The 19,043-nt window shown below is 36.9% G+C and overlaps 1 protein-coding gene across 1 annotated transcript in view; it reads right to left on the bottom strand.

Moving 5' to 3' along the window:
* LOC132300983 (isoleucine--tRNA ligase, cytoplasmic-like) overlaps positions 1 to 19,043 on the bottom strand; it is a 49,964-nt gene that overhangs the window by 6,515 nt on the left and 24,406 nt on the right. The window contains exons 9-23 of the mRNA XM_059798287.1: positions 17,454 to 17,612; positions 16,666 to 16,755; positions 15,545 to 15,678; positions 12,713 to 12,872; positions 12,439 to 12,522; positions 12,055 to 12,267; positions 9,275 to 9,400; positions 8,440 to 8,577; positions 8,206 to 8,309; positions 8,048 to 8,111; positions 2,341 to 2,429; positions 2,111 to 2,252; positions 1,060 to 1,123; positions 909 to 976; positions 295 to 417 (exon numbers count right to left, since the gene is read on the bottom strand). Of these exons, the coding sequence (XP_059654270.1) occupies positions 295 to 417; positions 909 to 976; positions 1,060 to 1,123; positions 2,111 to 2,252; positions 2,341 to 2,429; positions 8,048 to 8,111; positions 8,206 to 8,309; positions 8,440 to 8,577; positions 9,275 to 9,400; positions 12,055 to 12,267; positions 12,439 to 12,522; positions 12,713 to 12,872; positions 15,545 to 15,678; positions 16,666 to 16,755; positions 17,454 to 17,612 (1,758 nt within the window). The remainder of the gene's footprint in view (positions 1 to 294; positions 418 to 908; positions 977 to 1,059; positions 1,124 to 2,110; positions 2,253 to 2,340; positions 2,430 to 8,047; positions 8,112 to 8,205; positions 8,310 to 8,439; positions 8,578 to 9,274; positions 9,401 to 12,054; positions 12,268 to 12,438; positions 12,523 to 12,712; positions 12,873 to 15,544; positions 15,679 to 16,665; positions 16,756 to 17,453; positions 17,613 to 19,043) is intronic.

A 19,043-nucleotide genomic window follows, 5' to 3' on the forward strand; every position in this document is an offset into this window, starting at 1 on the left:
TTGGTTGGATCCAAGTGAAGGGATATAACTGACACTTCCAGATCCCTCTCTCAATCTGTGAATTCGTCGTCACTTCACCACGCAGTAAAAGAAACTAGACAGAGATGATTTAACCAGCTTCTCTTATTTGAAGATAGCATTTCGCGTCCAGACACAGAGTCATTTAGCATGTATAAGCTACTATTGGCATGGGGTATTCACTTAATGCATGTAGCACTAACAATTCAATTAGATTGAAAATATTATCAATAGATACTAACATGATGCTAATCAGTCTAAACCTAAAGATGCTACCTGTGAATCCAAAATTCTTTGTGAGACGGATTTATCTTTATCCAGTGATCTAAAGTAAACCTCCACCGTGTCAGTAGGCTCAAGAGCAGCTTTCTTCCGCAACTTCTGGATCCTATTAACAACCTACAATATTAAGTTTAAAGAAAAATTATCAGAAATGCTCATTCTGGTTGGAGTTAGATAACCGAGTCATCAAGGAATGAGTGCAATAACAATATATTTGAGAAGAGGCCCACTAAAAATATGTTGCCCTCAAGCTTATCTAAAAATTTGAATATCCGCACGTTTTTTCTCTCCTTTGAACCCAATAAAAAATTCAAAAAAAAAAAACCCTTCTTAATTCCATATATGATACTAAACACCCCCCCCCCCCCCCCCCCTCTCTCTCTCTCTCTCTCTCTCTCCCTCCCTCCCTCCCTCCCTCCCTTCTTTTCTCTCTCTCTCTCTCTCTCTCTCAAGGAATTGTTTGCACCCAAGAGGATTAGAACCTTACACCCGATGCTTCCTGAGGCACAAGGGCCAAGTTCTTACCCACTTGAGCCCAACCCCTTGGGGTTAAAAAAAAAAAAACCATCCCTACATTCAATAAATGAAATAAACATTTTGCAGTTTACCTCACGAGCAACACCAGCCTCAAACAATGACTCGTCAGGACGGAAATCCAAGATCACCAAGACATCACCTAAAACAAGTAATGAGAAGACTGTGAGAGATGACAAAGCTATATTGTGTATGTAATGTCATAATGTTATTACAGATCCTCACCATCTCCTGCCGCATCAATTTCCTCTTCTGTCATATTATCAGGACATTTGAAACTTCGAATAATCTAGAAGTTCAAACAAGGAGACAAATCAGTTATACAAGTAAAATAGCATTTCAAGGTTTTATGTCCAATGCTCCAAACAATAATTGCACTTAATTAAAAACACGGCTAGTTCCACCCAAAATTAATCAAAGAGTTAAAGGCATAATGCCATTAAATAACCATCAATTAATAGCAACACAAAAAGTTGGTTCACAAATATAATCAATAACAAAATGCAATATATTAGGTGTTATCCAGCACCTTGGTTGAAACTTTCAGCAAGCTACCATTGGAAAGCTTTACTTCTAATACCTAAACATGTGCTGAGGCGTAAGGAAGTATTTTCATTTTTTTCCCTCCAAGACAATATCATTATCAGATTGTTATTAGAAGAATTAAGGACGAATTGTACTGCTGCAAGGGCTGCAGTTTCTTCAATGAAGGGAATGATGGACTAACCTTGATATTTCCTATTCAGGCAGATTCAAGTATACCTATTGCTGGAAAGAATATCACAGCCTTTGTATCCATAAGTTACCACTTAACTAAACTAAATTCAACTCTACAAAATGGTGGGTACAACTTGTTCAAGATGCTCTTCTAGTTTAAATGAAGCTTTAGTTCTTTCCAAATTGCTCAGACTATAAGTAATATGTTTATCTTGAGGGGAACTTTCATAAACATCTACGACAAAGTTGCTTTCGCCACTTGTGGCTATGATAATCAATTGCAAAACCTTAGCAGTTGACATTTGATGCCAAATTTGACTTGCCTATTCCAACTTCTGTTTATTTTTTCCATTTAAGTTTTTACACACTTATATATCCTTGTTTTCATAGATCAAAAGATTCCACTCCAACAAATCCTGACAGTTTTGTTTGAAATAGTATCAAGGTACCAAGGTTGTATAAAAATCACAAAATATATAAATAAAAATAAAATATAAGATGATATAGGAAATGTAAACAAAAAAAAGTGCTATATTGTCCAGGCAACACAACTATGCACCTTAATATCAGACAGCTTCAGACAGTGTGTAGCAATAGTAACTTCGCCAGCTTTCTCAAAAGCTAAAATATCTTCTTGTGACATTGCCTTGACTTCCTTGGCAACAACTCCCATTGATTTTCCAAGCCGTTTACCTAACACGCTAGTAGAAAACAACCGAGTGATATAAACAAAGGGACCAAACAGGAACACATGCATATAAACTTCAGCAGAATGTATAACACATTTACCTGAAATCAGGCTCTGCACGTAAAGAGGAATACTTCAAAACATCATTGCATGGGACAATGGATTTTACATTGAGTTCCTCTAGCACATACTGCAATGCAAATGAAAAACCAAGACAATATATTAAAAATGACATCCAACATAGAGAATCAATATAACAGAGAATATTTGTAATAATTCCAGAATTTTGACTTATTCAAGTGCACAGAACAAATGAAAGAAAACGAGAAATTAAATATGGAAACAACAAAATTACTAGAAAAGTGGATTGAATCTAAAATCAGCAATAAACAAGTATATGTAAATTTGCTCAGGATAGGCTTAGACATGAAGCCACTAACTAAGCGTTCATCCATAACAAATGAAACAAGACATAAATTAAGGAAAACAACGTGTGTGTGTTTCTTGCCAATGAAAAAAAAAAAAATTAATTAGCAATAAACATGTAAATGTAAATTTGCTCAAGATAGGTTTAGACATAAACGACTAATTTTCTATGTTGCGTCAACTTCATCAACAGGAAAGCTCTCTAAGAGACATTTGCCTGAGGATGCAAAACATAATCCATAATTATTAAGATTAGAGTAATACATGTACAATTTGGCTACGAGATCTTTTTTCTAGATTTTGCAAAATTTCAGAAATAAGCAATGAAATTGACTATACTATCTCTTATAGTAGAAAATTTTCATCCTTGTAGTAGAAAATGAGGTAAAAACAAAGAGGTATGAACAACTATAGTTGAAGTGGAGGAAGAATAGGGCCCTCGCTGACATTGCTGAGATTGATAGATTGGAAGGGGTGGGTGGTATTGTTGAGTCCCAACATAATAGGAGAGCAGCTTGTCAGGCAGGATGTGTTGAGATTGCGGTTATGGAGGAAATTTCGTGGCGACAAAAATCTCGGGCTTTGTGGCTCAAAGAGGGGGACCGTAATACAAAGTTTTTTCATAGAACTGCTAATGCCCGTAGGAGGGGCAATCATATTGGGCGGATGTGTGTGGACGGAACGGTGTTGAATAGGGAGGAGGAGGTGCGTAGGGGGATCGTTTCTTTCTACCAGAGGCTATACTCTGAGCCTCTACGTTGGAGGCCACGGCTTGATGGTCTTCATTTTTGATTCTATATTAGCTGTGGATAGGGATGTGTTAGAGAGTCCCTTTACAGAGGAGGTTTTGAAGGCTTTGAAGAGTTGTAATGGTGACAAGGCCCCAGGTCCGGATGGCTTCACAATGAGATTTTTATTGGAGAGCTAAAAGGTGGTTAGACAGGAGGTTATGGGCACTTTTCATGAGTTCATTCTAATGGGAGGTTCGAAAAGTCGCTGAATGCATCTTTTATTGCTCTTCTTCCTAAGAAGGGTGGTGCATCTGACATTAAGGATTTTAGACCAATAAGTCTGATTGGGTGTATGCATAAGCTTATCGCTAAAGTCCTTGCGTTAAGATCGAGGGAGGTACCAACGGGCCAGTGGCCTAGCGGTACTATGCTCCTATTTTTCAAAGGGAGGTAAGAGGTTCGAACCTCGGTGGAGGCATGTGTGTGCGAGTACCAATTAGGAAAAAAAAAAAAAAAAAAGATTGAGGGAGGTTCTGGACGGAGTCATCTATGAGTCTTAAAATACGTTCATTGGGGGTATACAGATCCTGGATTCCGCTCTAATTCCCAGTGAATGTGTCGATTATAGGCTCAATAGTGGTGTTCCTTGAGACTGGAGTTCTGTGTAAGCTTGATATTGAGAAAGTCTATGATCATGTTTGTTAGAATTTTTTGTTTTATCTGTTAGAGAGGATGGGTTTCGAAGAGAGATGGAGGAGATGGATCGAAACATGCATTTCCTCTGTCAGATTTTCTGGTGAATGGGTCTCCATCCGGGTCTTTTGGCAGTTCTCGTGGTTTGAGGCAAAGGGACCCACTCTCCCCGTTCCTGTTCATTAATGTTATGGAGGCTCTTAGAAGGTTGATGAGAAGGGCTGTAGATTCGGGATTTATCAGGGGCTTCAAGATTGGTCAAGTTTCAGATGGAGATCTCTCACCTACTTTTCGCGAATGACACTAGTTTTCTGTGAGGCAGAGGTGTCCCAATTAAGATATTTGAGATGTACCTTGATTCGCTTTCAGGCTGTTTCAGGTTTGAAAGTCAACGTAGGCAAGAGTGTGCTTGTCCCTATGGGGAAGGTTCAGGAGGTGGATTCTCTTGCAGCGATTTTTGGGTGTGGGACGAGCTCTTTTCCTATTTCTTACTTGGGCTTGCCATTGGGTGACTCGTCAAGGAGGGTGGGAAGTTGGGACCCGGTGATTGAGCGTTTCGAGAGAAGGTTGGCTGGGTGGAAAAAGTAATATCTTTCGAAGGGAGGCTAAGTTACTTTGGTGAAGAGTACATAATCAATCTTCCAACTTATTTTCTTTCGCTTTTCAGGACCCCCTCCTCTATTGTTAGAAGACTTGAGATGCTTCAACGGAACTTCCTATTGGGCGAATGGGGGGAGGAGTTTAAATTTCATCTTGTCTGGTGGGAGCAGGATTGCAGACCCTTTAAGTTGAGAGGTCTAGGGATTAGGAGATTGGCCCCTTTCAATAGAGCGCTCCTAGGCAAGTGGTTATGGAGATTCGGCAGTGAAAGACATAAGTTATTTATTTATCAAAAAAAAAAAGACATAGGTTATAGAGAAAGGTTGTTTCATGTCGTTTTGGGGAGGAGAGAGGGTGATGGTCATCAAGGCCGGTCAGATCTGTTGTCGGCGTGGGCGCGTGGAAATCCATTTGGAAGGGTTGGGATGAGTTCTCTAAGCATATTAGATTCAGAGTTTGAAAAGGAAGGGACGCCCGGTTTTGGGAGGATACTGGGTGCGAGGATCGCCCATTGTCTTGTTTGTTCCCACGGTTGTTCAGGATTACTGTTGACAGACATGCTTTGGTTGTTGACTGCTATCAACTCGATAGCGGTAGGTTGTCTTGGGATGTGCGGTTCCGGTGATCCTTTCAAAATTGGGAGTTAGATGACATCACTGGCTTGTTGAACCTTTTGTATAGACAGGAGGTGGATGGTACTGGTTCGGATTCTTTGACTCGGGTGCCTTCTTCGCAAGGGACTTTTCAGGTCTGGTCCTTCTTTCTCTGCCTCTCCGGGTTTCACGGTACCAATTTCCCGTGGAAAATGGTTCGGCATTCGAGGGCTCCTCTTAGGGTGGCCTTTTTAGTTTGGACTGCAGCTTGGGGTAGGATCTTGACTCTGGACAATTTGAGAAAGAGAAGACAAATCATAGTCAACCGGTGTTGTCTGTGCAAGAATGATGAAGAGTATGTGGATCACTTTCTTTTGCATTGTCCCGTGACTCATGACTGCTGGAGTCTTATTTTGGGTCTTTTTGGCGTCCAGTGGGTTATGCCCTGGACCTTAAGAGATTTTATTGACATTTGGAGGGGCCAAAGGGTGGGGGCTCATGTTCGCAATTATTGGAGGGTGACCCCCCATTGTGTTTGGTGGACCCTTTGGGAAGAGCGGAATAAAATATCTTTTGATGGGGAGGAATTCTCCATTGGGGGGTTGAAGTTTTCTATTATTTGTTCTCTGTTTAGTTGGGTTATGGGGAGAAATTGTATATCTTTAGATGAAATCGTGGACTTTTTGGGTTCTTTGGGTCCATAGGACTCCCCATTTCTCTTTTTTTTTGTTTTTGAACAGCTCTTGGGACGTGTTCCCCTTTTGAATGCTTTCTAATACATTTTTACTTATCAAAAAAAAAAAACAAAAACAACTATAGACATAATTAAAATAAGTAATTAAGATGATCAATAAAACATAATTGATTTAAGATATAACTTTTATTCTAATTCAAAGATTACTATAATCCAACACAGAAGTTTGAGGATAAAATGGGAATGCAGGGATAGCGATTTAAAATAACAAGTGGGAGCAAGCCAGAATATAAGGTGTGATACATTTTTGCTTCTAGACATATAGCAGCAATAATACAAGGTGGTCTTACCAACAGGCCTGTGGCCTAGTAGTACAAGGCTCCTACTTCCCAAAGGGAGATCAGGGGTTCGATCCTCAGTGGAAGCAGTGTGTGTGTCCCAACTAGGAAAAAAAAAAATACAAGGTGGTCTTGATAAAGAGGCAAGATATTTTTGGAGATGGTAGAGATATTTCATCTTGTTTCAGTTGATCACTTACTTTTTGTGATTCTGGTGGGAGTAGCATGAAAGGATTTTCTCCTGAAGCTAGCTTGAAGGCAAAAGATCCAGTAGTCCAAGAGAGTACAAGTTTAAAGTAATCTAAAATTGATAAAAGACGAAGATTTTGAGGCAGATGTCGACGGTCATGGGTTCAAAAAAATTTCTAAAAACTATACATTTTCATGTAGCAGATTCTGTTTGGACACAGCCAATGCCTGATACTGTGATGGAATTATGCAAAGGATTGAAGGGAGCTAGGTCTCAAAACCTCTTAAAGAATATGCACTTATAAAAAAAAAAAAAAACCTCTTAAAGAATATGCTGTCAAGACAAGAAAACACAAACATTTTTTTTTAAAATATTGCAACAGAATTACAGTATTTCACAAGTCCATTGAAGCACTTAAATGTTCACAGGATTGCCAAATATTGTTTTGTGAGCAAAGATACAGTGGTTGATGAAATTGAACAAAACATGGAGCAAATGGTCAGGTAGCAAGTAAAAATGCTTAAAGCCATGGGTAAATTGTAGATGCAAAAAAAGGAAGTACTTGAATTGGACAGCTTGTGAAGCAAAAGGTTTTAATCTCATGTTCCAAGGCATGGCTATAAACAGACATGTACCACGGGTTATCAAGGAAGCTAATCAATAACAAATTTCAATTACACTTCCACTAGGGCTTTGAAATTGATGAAGGAATTTACATATAATAGGGAAAAAGTTCATTCAATTAACCAGATTTGTCAAAATTTTCAAAGCTTGAATATGGTAAGGTATAAACATAAGATATTGCTTTTGACTATACGATAGCTTGATAAAAACATTCATTTGAGATATAAAGCATGGAATGTATATATCATTATATCAAATGAAAGCTCAGGCTAGCAAGGAAACAAAATTGGGAAAGCGGCCATTTTGTTCAAAAAAATATCAAAGGTTAGAGCCAAAATAGTATTTCCAACCTAACACACCACATAAGCAAGATTATCACTAGGTAATGGCCTACATAGCCTAGATGTGTCGAATGCCACCAGAAAGAGAGTTACCACAAGAAGGAGTAGCATTTCATCAATCAGAATAAAATAAAATATTTATTTTTATATCAGATAAAAAGTTGGACAGGTTTAATTGTATAGGTTAGAATATAAGAAAGAAAAGCCATTATACATATCTAGTAAATGTACCACAAGCAACAATATTTTATTAGTTAGATTATCAAATAAACAGTTGGCAAAAAGTAAGATTAATTGAACATATACATATCTTGTAAATGCCATTATACATATCTTGTAAATATACCACAAGCGACAATATTTTATTAGTTAGATTATCATATAAACAGTTGGCAAAAAGTAAGATTAATTGTACACATACATATCTTGTAAATATACCACAAGCACCAATATTTTATTAGTTAGATTATCATACAAACAGTTGGCAAAAAGTAAAATTAATTGTACATGTTATAAACAAAAAGAAAAAAATAAATAAAAATATATAACCCAAAATATTAGAAATTTTATTCACAGACCTCATTTAGTTTTCCAGTTATATCATCAAGAAACTCGGTATCCGGATGAACTACAACCATCTCCCTGCAATCCATAGAAATAATGGAAATTCACTTTTAGAAGAAACAATACAAATGAGTGGATAAAGAAAAAACAGGAGACAAGCTAAAAGCACAACCTAAGTGGAGTTTTAAGAGGCTTATTATGACGCTCGCGGATATTGCGGGCAACATCAATAATTGTCATCATTCTATTAACACTTTGTTCAATACGTTCCCCGCCCTGATATGGCATAAATAGTTGTTAGATTTATTAAAATTGTTTGGTGGAAAAAACAACGAAAATTTTCAGAAAAGTCTCACAACAAATACACATAAACAACCTAAGACATTAATTCACAAATTAACAATACCTTTCCTTCTTCTTGAGGAAATCTGCAATAGTGGATGCTTTCCTCTAATCCATTGCAAACTTTTCGCAAATTTTGGTACAGAACTTCAGTAAAGAATGGCGTAAATGGAGCCATTGCTTTGCAAGAAGTTAGAAGCACCTTATACCCAAAACCCGGATTACAAGATGTAAGACAAGCAAAATTGGAATCAAGTATGCAATTCATAGTTGAGTGCAAAAATAGCATAGAGGAATAGATAATGACAGATACCAAGTCATATATAACACAATATCCCCAATGAGAAACACACCAAACACTTAGCACCCAAGCAGAAACGATAGCATAATAAGAATATATACCACTACGTGGAAGCAGTTCAAGTTGACCACTGGCAATCATCAAGTCACACAGAGAGGCAGTACTGTCAGTACAGCATCAAAACAATGCTCTAAGACATGAAAAGAGCAACTTTGGATGATGACATGCAGTATGAACTCAAATGTCTAGATTAAATCTCACCTTACTTCTCAGAACACAACGAGGAGCGAGAATGACATATTAGCAGATAGATATCTGTTAGGATTAGAACTCAGTGTAGACAAATTTCGTAACAAAAGCAGTAGCATGTATATTTATTTTTAGCCTTTGATTAGTTTTGCAAAGGTCAGTTTGGATAGCTACATAATGCAATAAAGAACAATGTTTGGACAGAAAGATGATGCTAATTATGCCAAGAAAAGCAAAAATCAAAAGGCACAAAATAATGATGACATAAAAAGTGCACCGAAAAAAAACAAAAAGGGTTGCAACAAGCAACGGTCTAAACAGTGCAGGACCAATGTTAAAGTCATCATACCTGGTATAAAGTTGAAAGTGCTGTCCTGCAATCTTCTTCTCCTGTCCGGCCTTTAAGTCTCTTACGGTTCAACCGCACGTATATATTCGTAAGGTTATCAAGAAATTTCAGGAGATGAGGAACCACCTAAAAAGAAATTGGAGGTATAAATATTTGAACACCTTAGTAACATAAGAAGTGAATATAGAATAACCTATGTTATATGTACAAAATTATGCTCGTCGGCTGAGGGCATGTTTTTAGCTGCCAGTCCAATAAAAACTCAAACCCTACAACATAATAGCATCAAATTTTCAATATTCTACCAAATAACAAATGCAATAATGTGGTGTTAGGCACCGTAACATAGAAGCTTCAACAAATTTGGATTACACATGTGAATAACTAATATATAAAATGTTTTTTTCAGGAAATATAAAAAAATTTGCCCCGTGGCCAGAGACAGTTGGGGCTTACTTTTGGTTATGATTGGGATTCAGTGGGTTATGCCCATGTCTCCAAGGGGTGTGATTGAGGCTTGTAGAGGTGGTTCATTGGGTTCCCAAGCCCGCGACTTTTGGAGGGAGGCGCCCTTGTGCCTTTGGTGGTGATTGTGGACGGAGCGGAGGGTAGAGCCATTCAAACAAAATTTTACAGATAAAAAAATTAAAATAAAATAAAAGAAAAGAAAAAGAAAAAGAAAAAATGTTCATCTATTCCTTCCCATGGATACATGGTATGGAGAGTAGTCAACAATTAGCACACAGAAAGCCCAAAAATTTCCAAATCATGACTAAATTGGCCTTCTTTACTTCTTTCTCTAATGGAATATTTTAACTTGGTCAATCTCAGAGTTGAATTCAAATCAACCAAAAGTTAATGGCTAGTACGTTTTCTGACACATAACATGTGTTTTTGAGAGGTTTGGTAGATGCTTGGACAGGATGTATAGTGGGGGCCCAAGTCCATGACTTACGGAGGGTAGCGCCTTTGTGCGTTTGGTAGTGTTTATGGCTTGGAAAAAACAGCAGATCCTTTGAAGGAAAGGAGACACCTATTGGCGGGCTGGAGTTCTCCATTCTTACTCTTTTTATTGGGTTGTAAGGAGAAATTGTAAATCCATGAGGGAGATACTTGAATTTTTGGACTATTTGAGGGTCTAGAGGCCCTATTTGGTCTTGTGTAGCTTTTGAGGGATGCATTCCCCTTTTGAGGGCTTTCTATTACAATCTTACTTACCAAAACCAAAACCAAAAAAAAAAAAAAAAACAAAAAACAAAAAACAAAATAAAATCAACTCATAAAAACATCTTAAATTCTAGACAGTTAGTTCTAAGCCGCTCAATAATATGACAATCCTCAACAAGCGATCAATGTAGCAAAAACACTACTTCACAAAATTCTCGTCCACTCTTTGAAATGCAATGGACACATCCATTATTTACAAACATTTCTTTTAACCAAAATACAAAACAAAAAAAAACGAAAACAAAAAAAGAAACAGAAAAGAAAAAGGAAAATGAAGATGAAGCAACCTAACATCGCATGCATGTCTGCCACAATTGCAATTTTAAAAATTCTAAAGCACAGTGTACAATAATATAATTATGTCCACAATAATTGCCATGTACTGTATTTCTGAATTATGCAACTATTGGCATACAAACATAAAGAATAAATAACAGATTTATCACGATCATATATACTACATATGTTTATCTATGAAAACATTCTTATACCACTTTGTCCATGCTGTCTAATTGATTACATTTTTAGATCCTGTCATGTTCGCATATCCATGTCTCTATGTTCGTGTAATGCTTCTAAGTCACCACTGTTCTTTTTAGTTCAATGAGCTGACGAATGTTATCACAAAAATCAAATAAATAATGCAACAGTAGTGCTACTACAACAAATTAAGAAACTTATGCAGTCTTAGGGAGTTGTATTTTATATACTTTTCTGTATTTGTTAGAGATAACTTTGTCTTTTCATATTCTAGTTAGGCTTTATATTAAATCTTATCTTCTGTAACATTATTATTTGGTAATGTAATATATGAAGGCTTTTCTTCTCTCCTTTCCTGTGCAAATTTACAGCACACTTATAGACTGCAGCTGATGGCACATACCTAAAACCGGGTGACTCTTTAGGCCAGCCAATCCGACACCCGTAAATTACATCATCAATAAATTATACTGCTACAACAGAGGACATAAGGCTCATACATATACCATCTCTTCACCACATGAGCTATATACTTAATTTTTTTTTTTTTATAAGTAAAATTGTATTAGAAAGCGTTCAAAAGGGGAACGCGTCCCAAGAGCTATACAAATACCGAAACCAAAAAGGGAGTCCAATTGACCGAAAGAACCCAAAAAGTCCACGATTTCATCTAAAGATAGACAATTTCTCCCCATGACCCAACTAAAAAGAGAACAAATAATAGAAACCTTCAACGCCCCAATGGAGGATTCCTCCCCATCAAAAGATCTTTTATTCCACTCTTTCCAAAGACTCCACCAACCACAAAGGGTTGCCCTCCAATAGTCATGAGCATGAACCCCCACAATTTGGCCCTTTGGCCCCTCCACACGTCAATTAAATCCCTTGAAGTCCTATAAACTTACTGAGAACCCTATAAGAGCTATATTAATAATCTGACAGGCAAGGAGATTTCAAGCCCATTTTTCTTGCTATATAAGTATTTGAATCATCTAAAGGCTTCACATTTTCTAACTACAACATATTTCTTTAAAAAGTACTAGATATGTCAAAATGTTTAGCAGAAATCTAACCGTATACAGTCGATATGCATCCATTTCTTGGCAGACAAAATGAACCAGACTCTGAGTGGCCGAGTTGATCCACTGATCAAGCACATTAGACGACTTTTGAAGAGTGAACTGTTCAATAGGAACAAATGGTGCAAATCCCTCGATCTCAAGTCTTTTTGCATTCTGAACAAGGAACCTGTATGCATTGTACCATGGCAAAAAAACATCTTTGACCTGCATCAACATCATTATCCGGTATTAATACAACCAATTGGAGATCAACCAAGATAAAAGGAAAATACAAAAAAGGAGGAATATTAAAAATCAGAAAACCAGATGAAAAGATCAAATCAAACAAAAATATTAATATGAAAGAAGAAAATAAAACTTTAGAAAATCACTCACAACACCATAAACTCCGTCCTTTTTGAAACGAAAAGGCTCTGCACGAACAACTGGTGAATTAATAAGGTACAGTCGTAACGCATCCTGTACAACAGACAAGTAAACAAATGAACGAAAAAGACAAGCAAGATTATGAAATGCAATAAAACAACCAAAAAGAAGAGAGATCTGAACAAGAATACTTGAACACCAACAAGAGCGGCAGCAATAATATAATACTGAAAAGAACATAGAACAACAACAATAATCAACTCATACAAACAATAAGACTTACAGCCCCGTATTCATTAATGACTTCCATACATGGAGGATAGTTCTTCAATCTTTTACTCATCTTTTTACCATCCTCAGCAAGGATAAGCCCATTGCAAATGAGATTCCTAAATGCTGGTTTCCCAAATAATGCAGTAGACAAGACCATGAGAGTATAGAACCTGCAGAATGTAACACAAAGACTTAGTTTCCACTTTTAGTATTTGTTCATCCTTCAAGACAACAAAAGTTCCTCTAGTGTACGACGAGAGAAGGAGAAAGGACCCCATCCCCCGTAACTGTTAAACCATTCAGTACTTAACATAAAAAGGTTGCTCCAAAGAACATCTATGAGAAGGGATCAACAAAAGGCTCCAAGAACGAGATAAAGTGATATTTTCACTATACACTGAATGGAGACACCAAAAATAATATAGCCCAATTGTGATATATTATAAATTGTGTGTACGTTTATATGTTCAATCCTATTACACACACACACACACACAAACTTTTTAGTACAGTATATAATTCTGAGCAGTGAGGTACAATCTATTTCCTAAATGTACAACTCAACTCGACTAAGCCTCTTCCCAACTACTTGCCTACAAGAATCCTATTTTCCCATTCCACACTATCCAACCACATATTAGCATACCCTACCAACTCTACCCACGTTAAGTTTGTACTTCCCCGTCCCCTAGCATATTCCCTAATATGGACCATGTAACTCTTCCTAACTGGAGCAATCAATGATCTTCTTTGCACATTACCTACCAAACCATCATAATCAATTTTCTCTAATTTTACCTCCAATTAGTGCAAGTCCAACTATCTCACGAATGCATTCATTTCTAATTCTTATTCGCCCCACATTCTGTCACTCAAAGAATGGCTGGTTTAATAACTGTTTTACAGATCATCCCTTTAAATCTTAGAGGGCACGCTGAAGCACAAAATGTTATATATACTCATTATTACCCATTGTGCATCCAGTTTATCTCCTTCATTATGAATAATTGAGCCTAAATACCAGAAATGCTCAATTTGATTGTACCTTATGACCCTTGGTCTGCACTACATCTCTATCTAAATTTCTAAATTAACTAAAGTTACACTCCGTCGTATACCTACCTTTTCTTAAAACATTTCCAGTCGATTTGGTAGACGGAGACGAAGTGTCAGAACCGATGTTGACATCTATGGTGTCAACAATGCAATTAAAAGTTGTTGGTAATGCATAACCACCTTTATAAAAAAAAGTGCAGAGAGCAAGCAAAAAACAAGTCCTTTAATGCAAAAAACAAGTCCTTTAATGCAAAAAAAGTTGGGGAATATATATATATATAAGAAAACATATATATCCCTAAGCCTTATATATCCCTCTAATCCTAGCACACCAAGTATACATTAGTCTAATTGAATATTAAGCCAACAAAATATATGAGCTACGTTTCTCCAAGACTAACAATTCCTAGACCAAAGTCCTAATACCAAATTAATCCAGTCAAGAGCTGCTAAAGCACTTACAAAGTACAACACAAGCTTCTTGTGACAAATTAATTTACAAACACAGCTTAATGTCATAAAAATTTCAGAGACAAATTTTATCAACTGAAAATGAAAAAACAATGTTCAAGAACATGCTATCAAGTCAATTACATGCTAGAGAAGGTTTTAAAATATACAATAAATAAATAAATTAAATTAAATTAAAAAACCACTAGAAGGGTGAATACAATAAAGGATAGGTTGAGAAGGCAGTAAGGGAATGGTTAGAAAGGGGAGAGAGGTACACAGAATTAGATAAAGAACAAAAAAAAATTATCTCAATTTAAGTACAGTAGAGAAGATTGAGAATAAGAAAGAGAAAAAAAAACGAGCAAGAAACAGGGTAATACAAAATGAGAACAGGAGATAAAGTGAATTTTTTTATTTTTTTGATAAGAAAGTATTCATTGAAGAGCACCTAAAAGGGAGACGCATCCCAGAACAAGCTGCGCAAAAACCTATAGCCTCAAGCCATACCCAAAAGCCAACAGAATCTCCATAGATTTACAAATTAAACCCCAAACCCAAAAGAATAAAGTACAAAGAATAGAAAATCTAAACACCCCCCAAGGGGACTCCACCCCGTCAATAATATCCTATTTCTCACTTTCCATAAAGCCCACCATAGGCAAAGGGGAGCAGTTCTCCACGCATATCTTGCCATCCCAAAAACCCCTAGCTCTGGGGCAATGGAGAAGCAGATGATCCACCGACTCCCCATCCCTCTTTCACATACAGCACCAGTTGACAATAATCAGATGCCGCCGCCTCCTCAGCTTGTCAAGAGTCAGAATCCTCCCCAGACCCCAGTGCTGCAGTCCAACCAAAAAAGGCCACACTTATTTGCCAACTTTTCATTTAATCTTAATGACATATCAATGAAGTCAATTAATTTGTCATTTCATGCATGTGAACCTTTCGGACGAGTACAGCCCCCAAAGCATAGGTTACGAACACCCAAAATAAAATATTTGAGAAAAGCCCATAAAAAAGACTAGCAGTAAAGAATATTAAAAGGGAATGATACTAATGCCCTAAGCTACACCAAAACTTCATACGTATATAATAAAATTACAAACAGAAGCTTGGTAGAAGTCTTCTCCGTGTTCCATTATAGATTCATCCAAGTACAAGAAACAATTATAACAGAGGCAAATAGTGGCAACATCATTTCCTCGAAACTAAAAAGAATCTTATAATACATCAGGACAACAAAGCAAAAAAACTACAGATAAAACCAACGAAAATGTGCTTTGCTACATCGAAGTAGTAGCATAAACATACAAATAGACAAGAAACTGACCATCCACGAGTTTGATCCAACCCCTCTGCCACAAAATGGCCAGGGAAATTGTGCTCAAAACGTTCAGCATTCTCAAACGGATAATGGATATAAGCGTAAGGCATGGACCCGCTCTCAAACCAACAATCAAACACCTGAAAACAAAAACATGTTTTAATAACAGCAGGCTAGAAAGAATTGAAACAGCCGAAATCTCTCCCTCACCCAAACAAAGACCCAAAAACAAGAAGAGGGAGGGAGAGGGGGGGGGGAACGTCCTTCTCTACTCTATTTTACAGAAAATGACTACTCACATACTCAAACCTGTGTCCTCCATCCCTAAATTTTAACTGTACAACGGAAAGATTCCTTGCAATGAAGGTATCTTATTAAAACAAAAAGACACTCTAAGCTCTGCAGTTGTTTTCAAAATAAAAATTCATAACTAAGCGACAAAAATCCGTTTTCCCAATATTTAAGAAGAAGAAAAGACAATGCATGTTTTAGTGTCAATATAGGTATTACTCAAGAAAGATGGTGCACTAGGAAAGTGTGGGAAAAAAAATCATCAAAAAACCGAAATTCCAACTAAATTCCATCTGATAAAAAGTAACTAAAAAATAACTCTGGTCACATTTCACTTGCCAACCAGAACTCTGACAGAAGATATAAGGATGGCTTATAATTTTTAGTTGGGAAATAATACAATATACAAAATTAAATTCCAGATAAACATTAGGATCTTTTGGAGGTCCAGTTTCTCTAATCCATAAAAGAACTTGTATTAAAGTCTTAACTGTTAATATCAGCTACAAGGGTAACAGATATTCAGAAATCAGCTCACAAGTTTGGATCCCCAGCTTGACATAAACAGGACAAACACTCTGAACTTTACAAAAATGATGGATGATTTAAATTGTCTTCCAAATCTTGAACAGCTCAAGAGTCAACTAGGAGAGGCTCAAACAGTAAAAGAAACAAAAAAAGAGCTTGGAGGCCTCAGCTTAACGACTCCAAGATCCATAACCAGGAAGTGTGAAAATAAATTTCAATTTACTCCAAGTAAACTCAAATTACTCTAAGTAAGAATAAGTATGCAAAACAAGAAATTGTAAGCTGACACTCAGAATTGATGGTCTTACATCATCTACACGTCGAAGCACGCCAAAATTAGGACCACGGCCTGAAGGAATAGTGATGTGATCAATATGGTGACGATGCAAATCAGTCACCTGCAAATTATTTGGAAAAAGAATCATTTAGCAATGCTAACTTAATAGAAAGTTAGCAATCGCGAAATTAAAACAGGAAATTATGGACAAAAGAACTTGGAAACTAAAAGAATAACAAGTATTTACAAATACAAACCAGAGTAGTGTTCTTTCCGTTCTTTTAAATTCACAAAGATGTAATTGGGAAATAAATGATCAAAGAGAAGATAGTAAATGCATGACAATAAATTAAGAAACAAAAACTAAATTTCTGAAATTCTAGACATATGATAAGGTTTATGGAATGATGTTCTGCATGAATGCAACAAGCTATATCAAATATTCTTTTCGCATGAACTTCACGCTATATTTGTATTTTAGTCTGCGATAGCTAGTGAATAAAAAGAGCAGTATATAAGCCAAGCACAGGACTTCCATGCGACAAAAGAGAAACGATAACAACAGAGACTAGCAATAATTTCTCTTAAATGGTAAAAATTACGGAAAAAATTAAATGCCACAATGGTCAATATGGTTCAAGGCACTCTTTATAAACCAAGGTGAACTACAGCTTTGGTGTTTGGGAACGGCTTGCGTAAAATGCGAGCCTTCAGGACCATGTGCACAATACCTTCTAAGAAACAATGACAAAATATCAATTGAATCATGAAAAGATTTGCAGCCAAGAATGCCGAGAGAGAGAGAGAGAGAGAACTTACTTTGACTCCAGAAAGCGTTTCAAGTTTATCAATTGAATCCATAACTATTGTTTCCTCACCATCCTCGCTAATCCATATTGGAAGAGGAGTTCCCCAGAATCTACTTCGACTAACAGCCCAGTCTCTTGCATTTTCTAGCCAATTGTGAAAGCGTTTTTCCTGAAACATGACTTTAAAAAGATAAGAGGCAGCACTGACAAAAATAAATAAATTTAACTGGGGTAGAGGAGAAAAAAAGTCTAATTTATGTTAAATCCAACATTTAATAATAATTTATACAATCCTTTTTTTTTTTCTTTTTTTTTTGATAAGTAAGACAATGGTATAGAAGCGCTCAAAAGGGGAGCGAAGCCCAAAAGAACTACAAAAGGCCAAAAAGGGCCTCTAAACTTTCAAAGAGTCCAAAAAATCAACAATCTCCTCTAAAGATGTATAATTGCTCCCCACAACCCAACAAAAAAGAGTGGAAATAATAGAGAACTTAAGCATAGAAATAGGATTCTCCTTTCCTTCGAAAGATCTCCTGTTCCTCTCGAGCCAAATACACCACCAGATACACAAAGGCGTAACCCTCCAAGCATCCCGCGCTTGAACCCCATTGTACAACCTCTCCAAGCCTCAATTAATCCTTTGGAGGATCTGGGCATGAATAATTTATACAATCTAATTTGTACAATTTATGTTAAATCTAACATGTAATAATCATAAATAAATAAAACAAACTACGAAACAATATTGTGTTCAATGAGTAGATTATTAAAACTCTAAGAACCTGTATTTTAACTTCATAGATACATATAAAGAAACAATAAATTCTAAGAATAAAAACACATGTTTGATATTGTCCAATAAGACAAACCAATAAAATCCTCCAGTTATTAACAAAAGGAAATTAGGAGGCTGAGATCCTGTGATTGAGAGATTTGAAAGGAGACCGGCTGGTTGGAAGAAGCAGAGATTTCAAAGGGTGGGAAGGTTACTCTTTTGAAGAGTACACTGTCGAGTCTACCTACTTACTTTTTATCCTTTTTTCAAATTCCCGTCTCAGTAATTAAAAGGATTGAAAGACTTCAACAGAACTTCCTTTGGGGTGGACGGGGGACGAGTTCAAGTATCATCTTGTGGATCAAGTGTGCAGGCCAATTCCATTAGGAGATCTGGGTATTAGGAAGTTGGCCCTTTTCAGCAGGGCTCTTTGGGGAAAGTGGTTGTGGAGATTTGGTAGTGAGAGCCATTGTCTTTGGAGGAAGGTGGTTTTGCGTCGCTATGGAGAGGAGAGAGGCGTTGGTCCTCAAATCCGGTCAGATTCGTTGGAGGTGTGGGTGTTTGAAAATTCATTCGTAACAGATGGGATGAATTTTCTAAGCATATTAGATTTAGAGCACAGGATGGCAAGGGAGATCGGTTCTGGGAAGATTTATGGTGTGGTGGTCGCCCGTTGGCTCGTTCCTTTCTCAGACTTTTTCGGTTTGCCGTGGATAGGCATGCTTTGATGGCCGATTGTTATCGTCTCGATAACGGTAGGCTTGCGTGGGATGTGTGTTTTCGGCGTTCCTTTCAAGATTGGGAGTTGTAGGAGGTTGCAGGTTC

Source organism: Cornus florida, unplaced genomic scaffold (assembly GCF_030987335.1).
Source record: "Cornus florida cultivar Cherokee Brave unplaced genomic scaffold, ASM3098733v1 CherokeeBrave_3.0.0_Hap2_Chr01, whole genome shotgun sequence".
In the NCBI taxonomy this organism is placed as follows: domain Eukaryota; kingdom Viridiplantae; phylum Streptophyta; class Magnoliopsida; order Cornales; family Cornaceae; genus Cornus; species Cornus florida.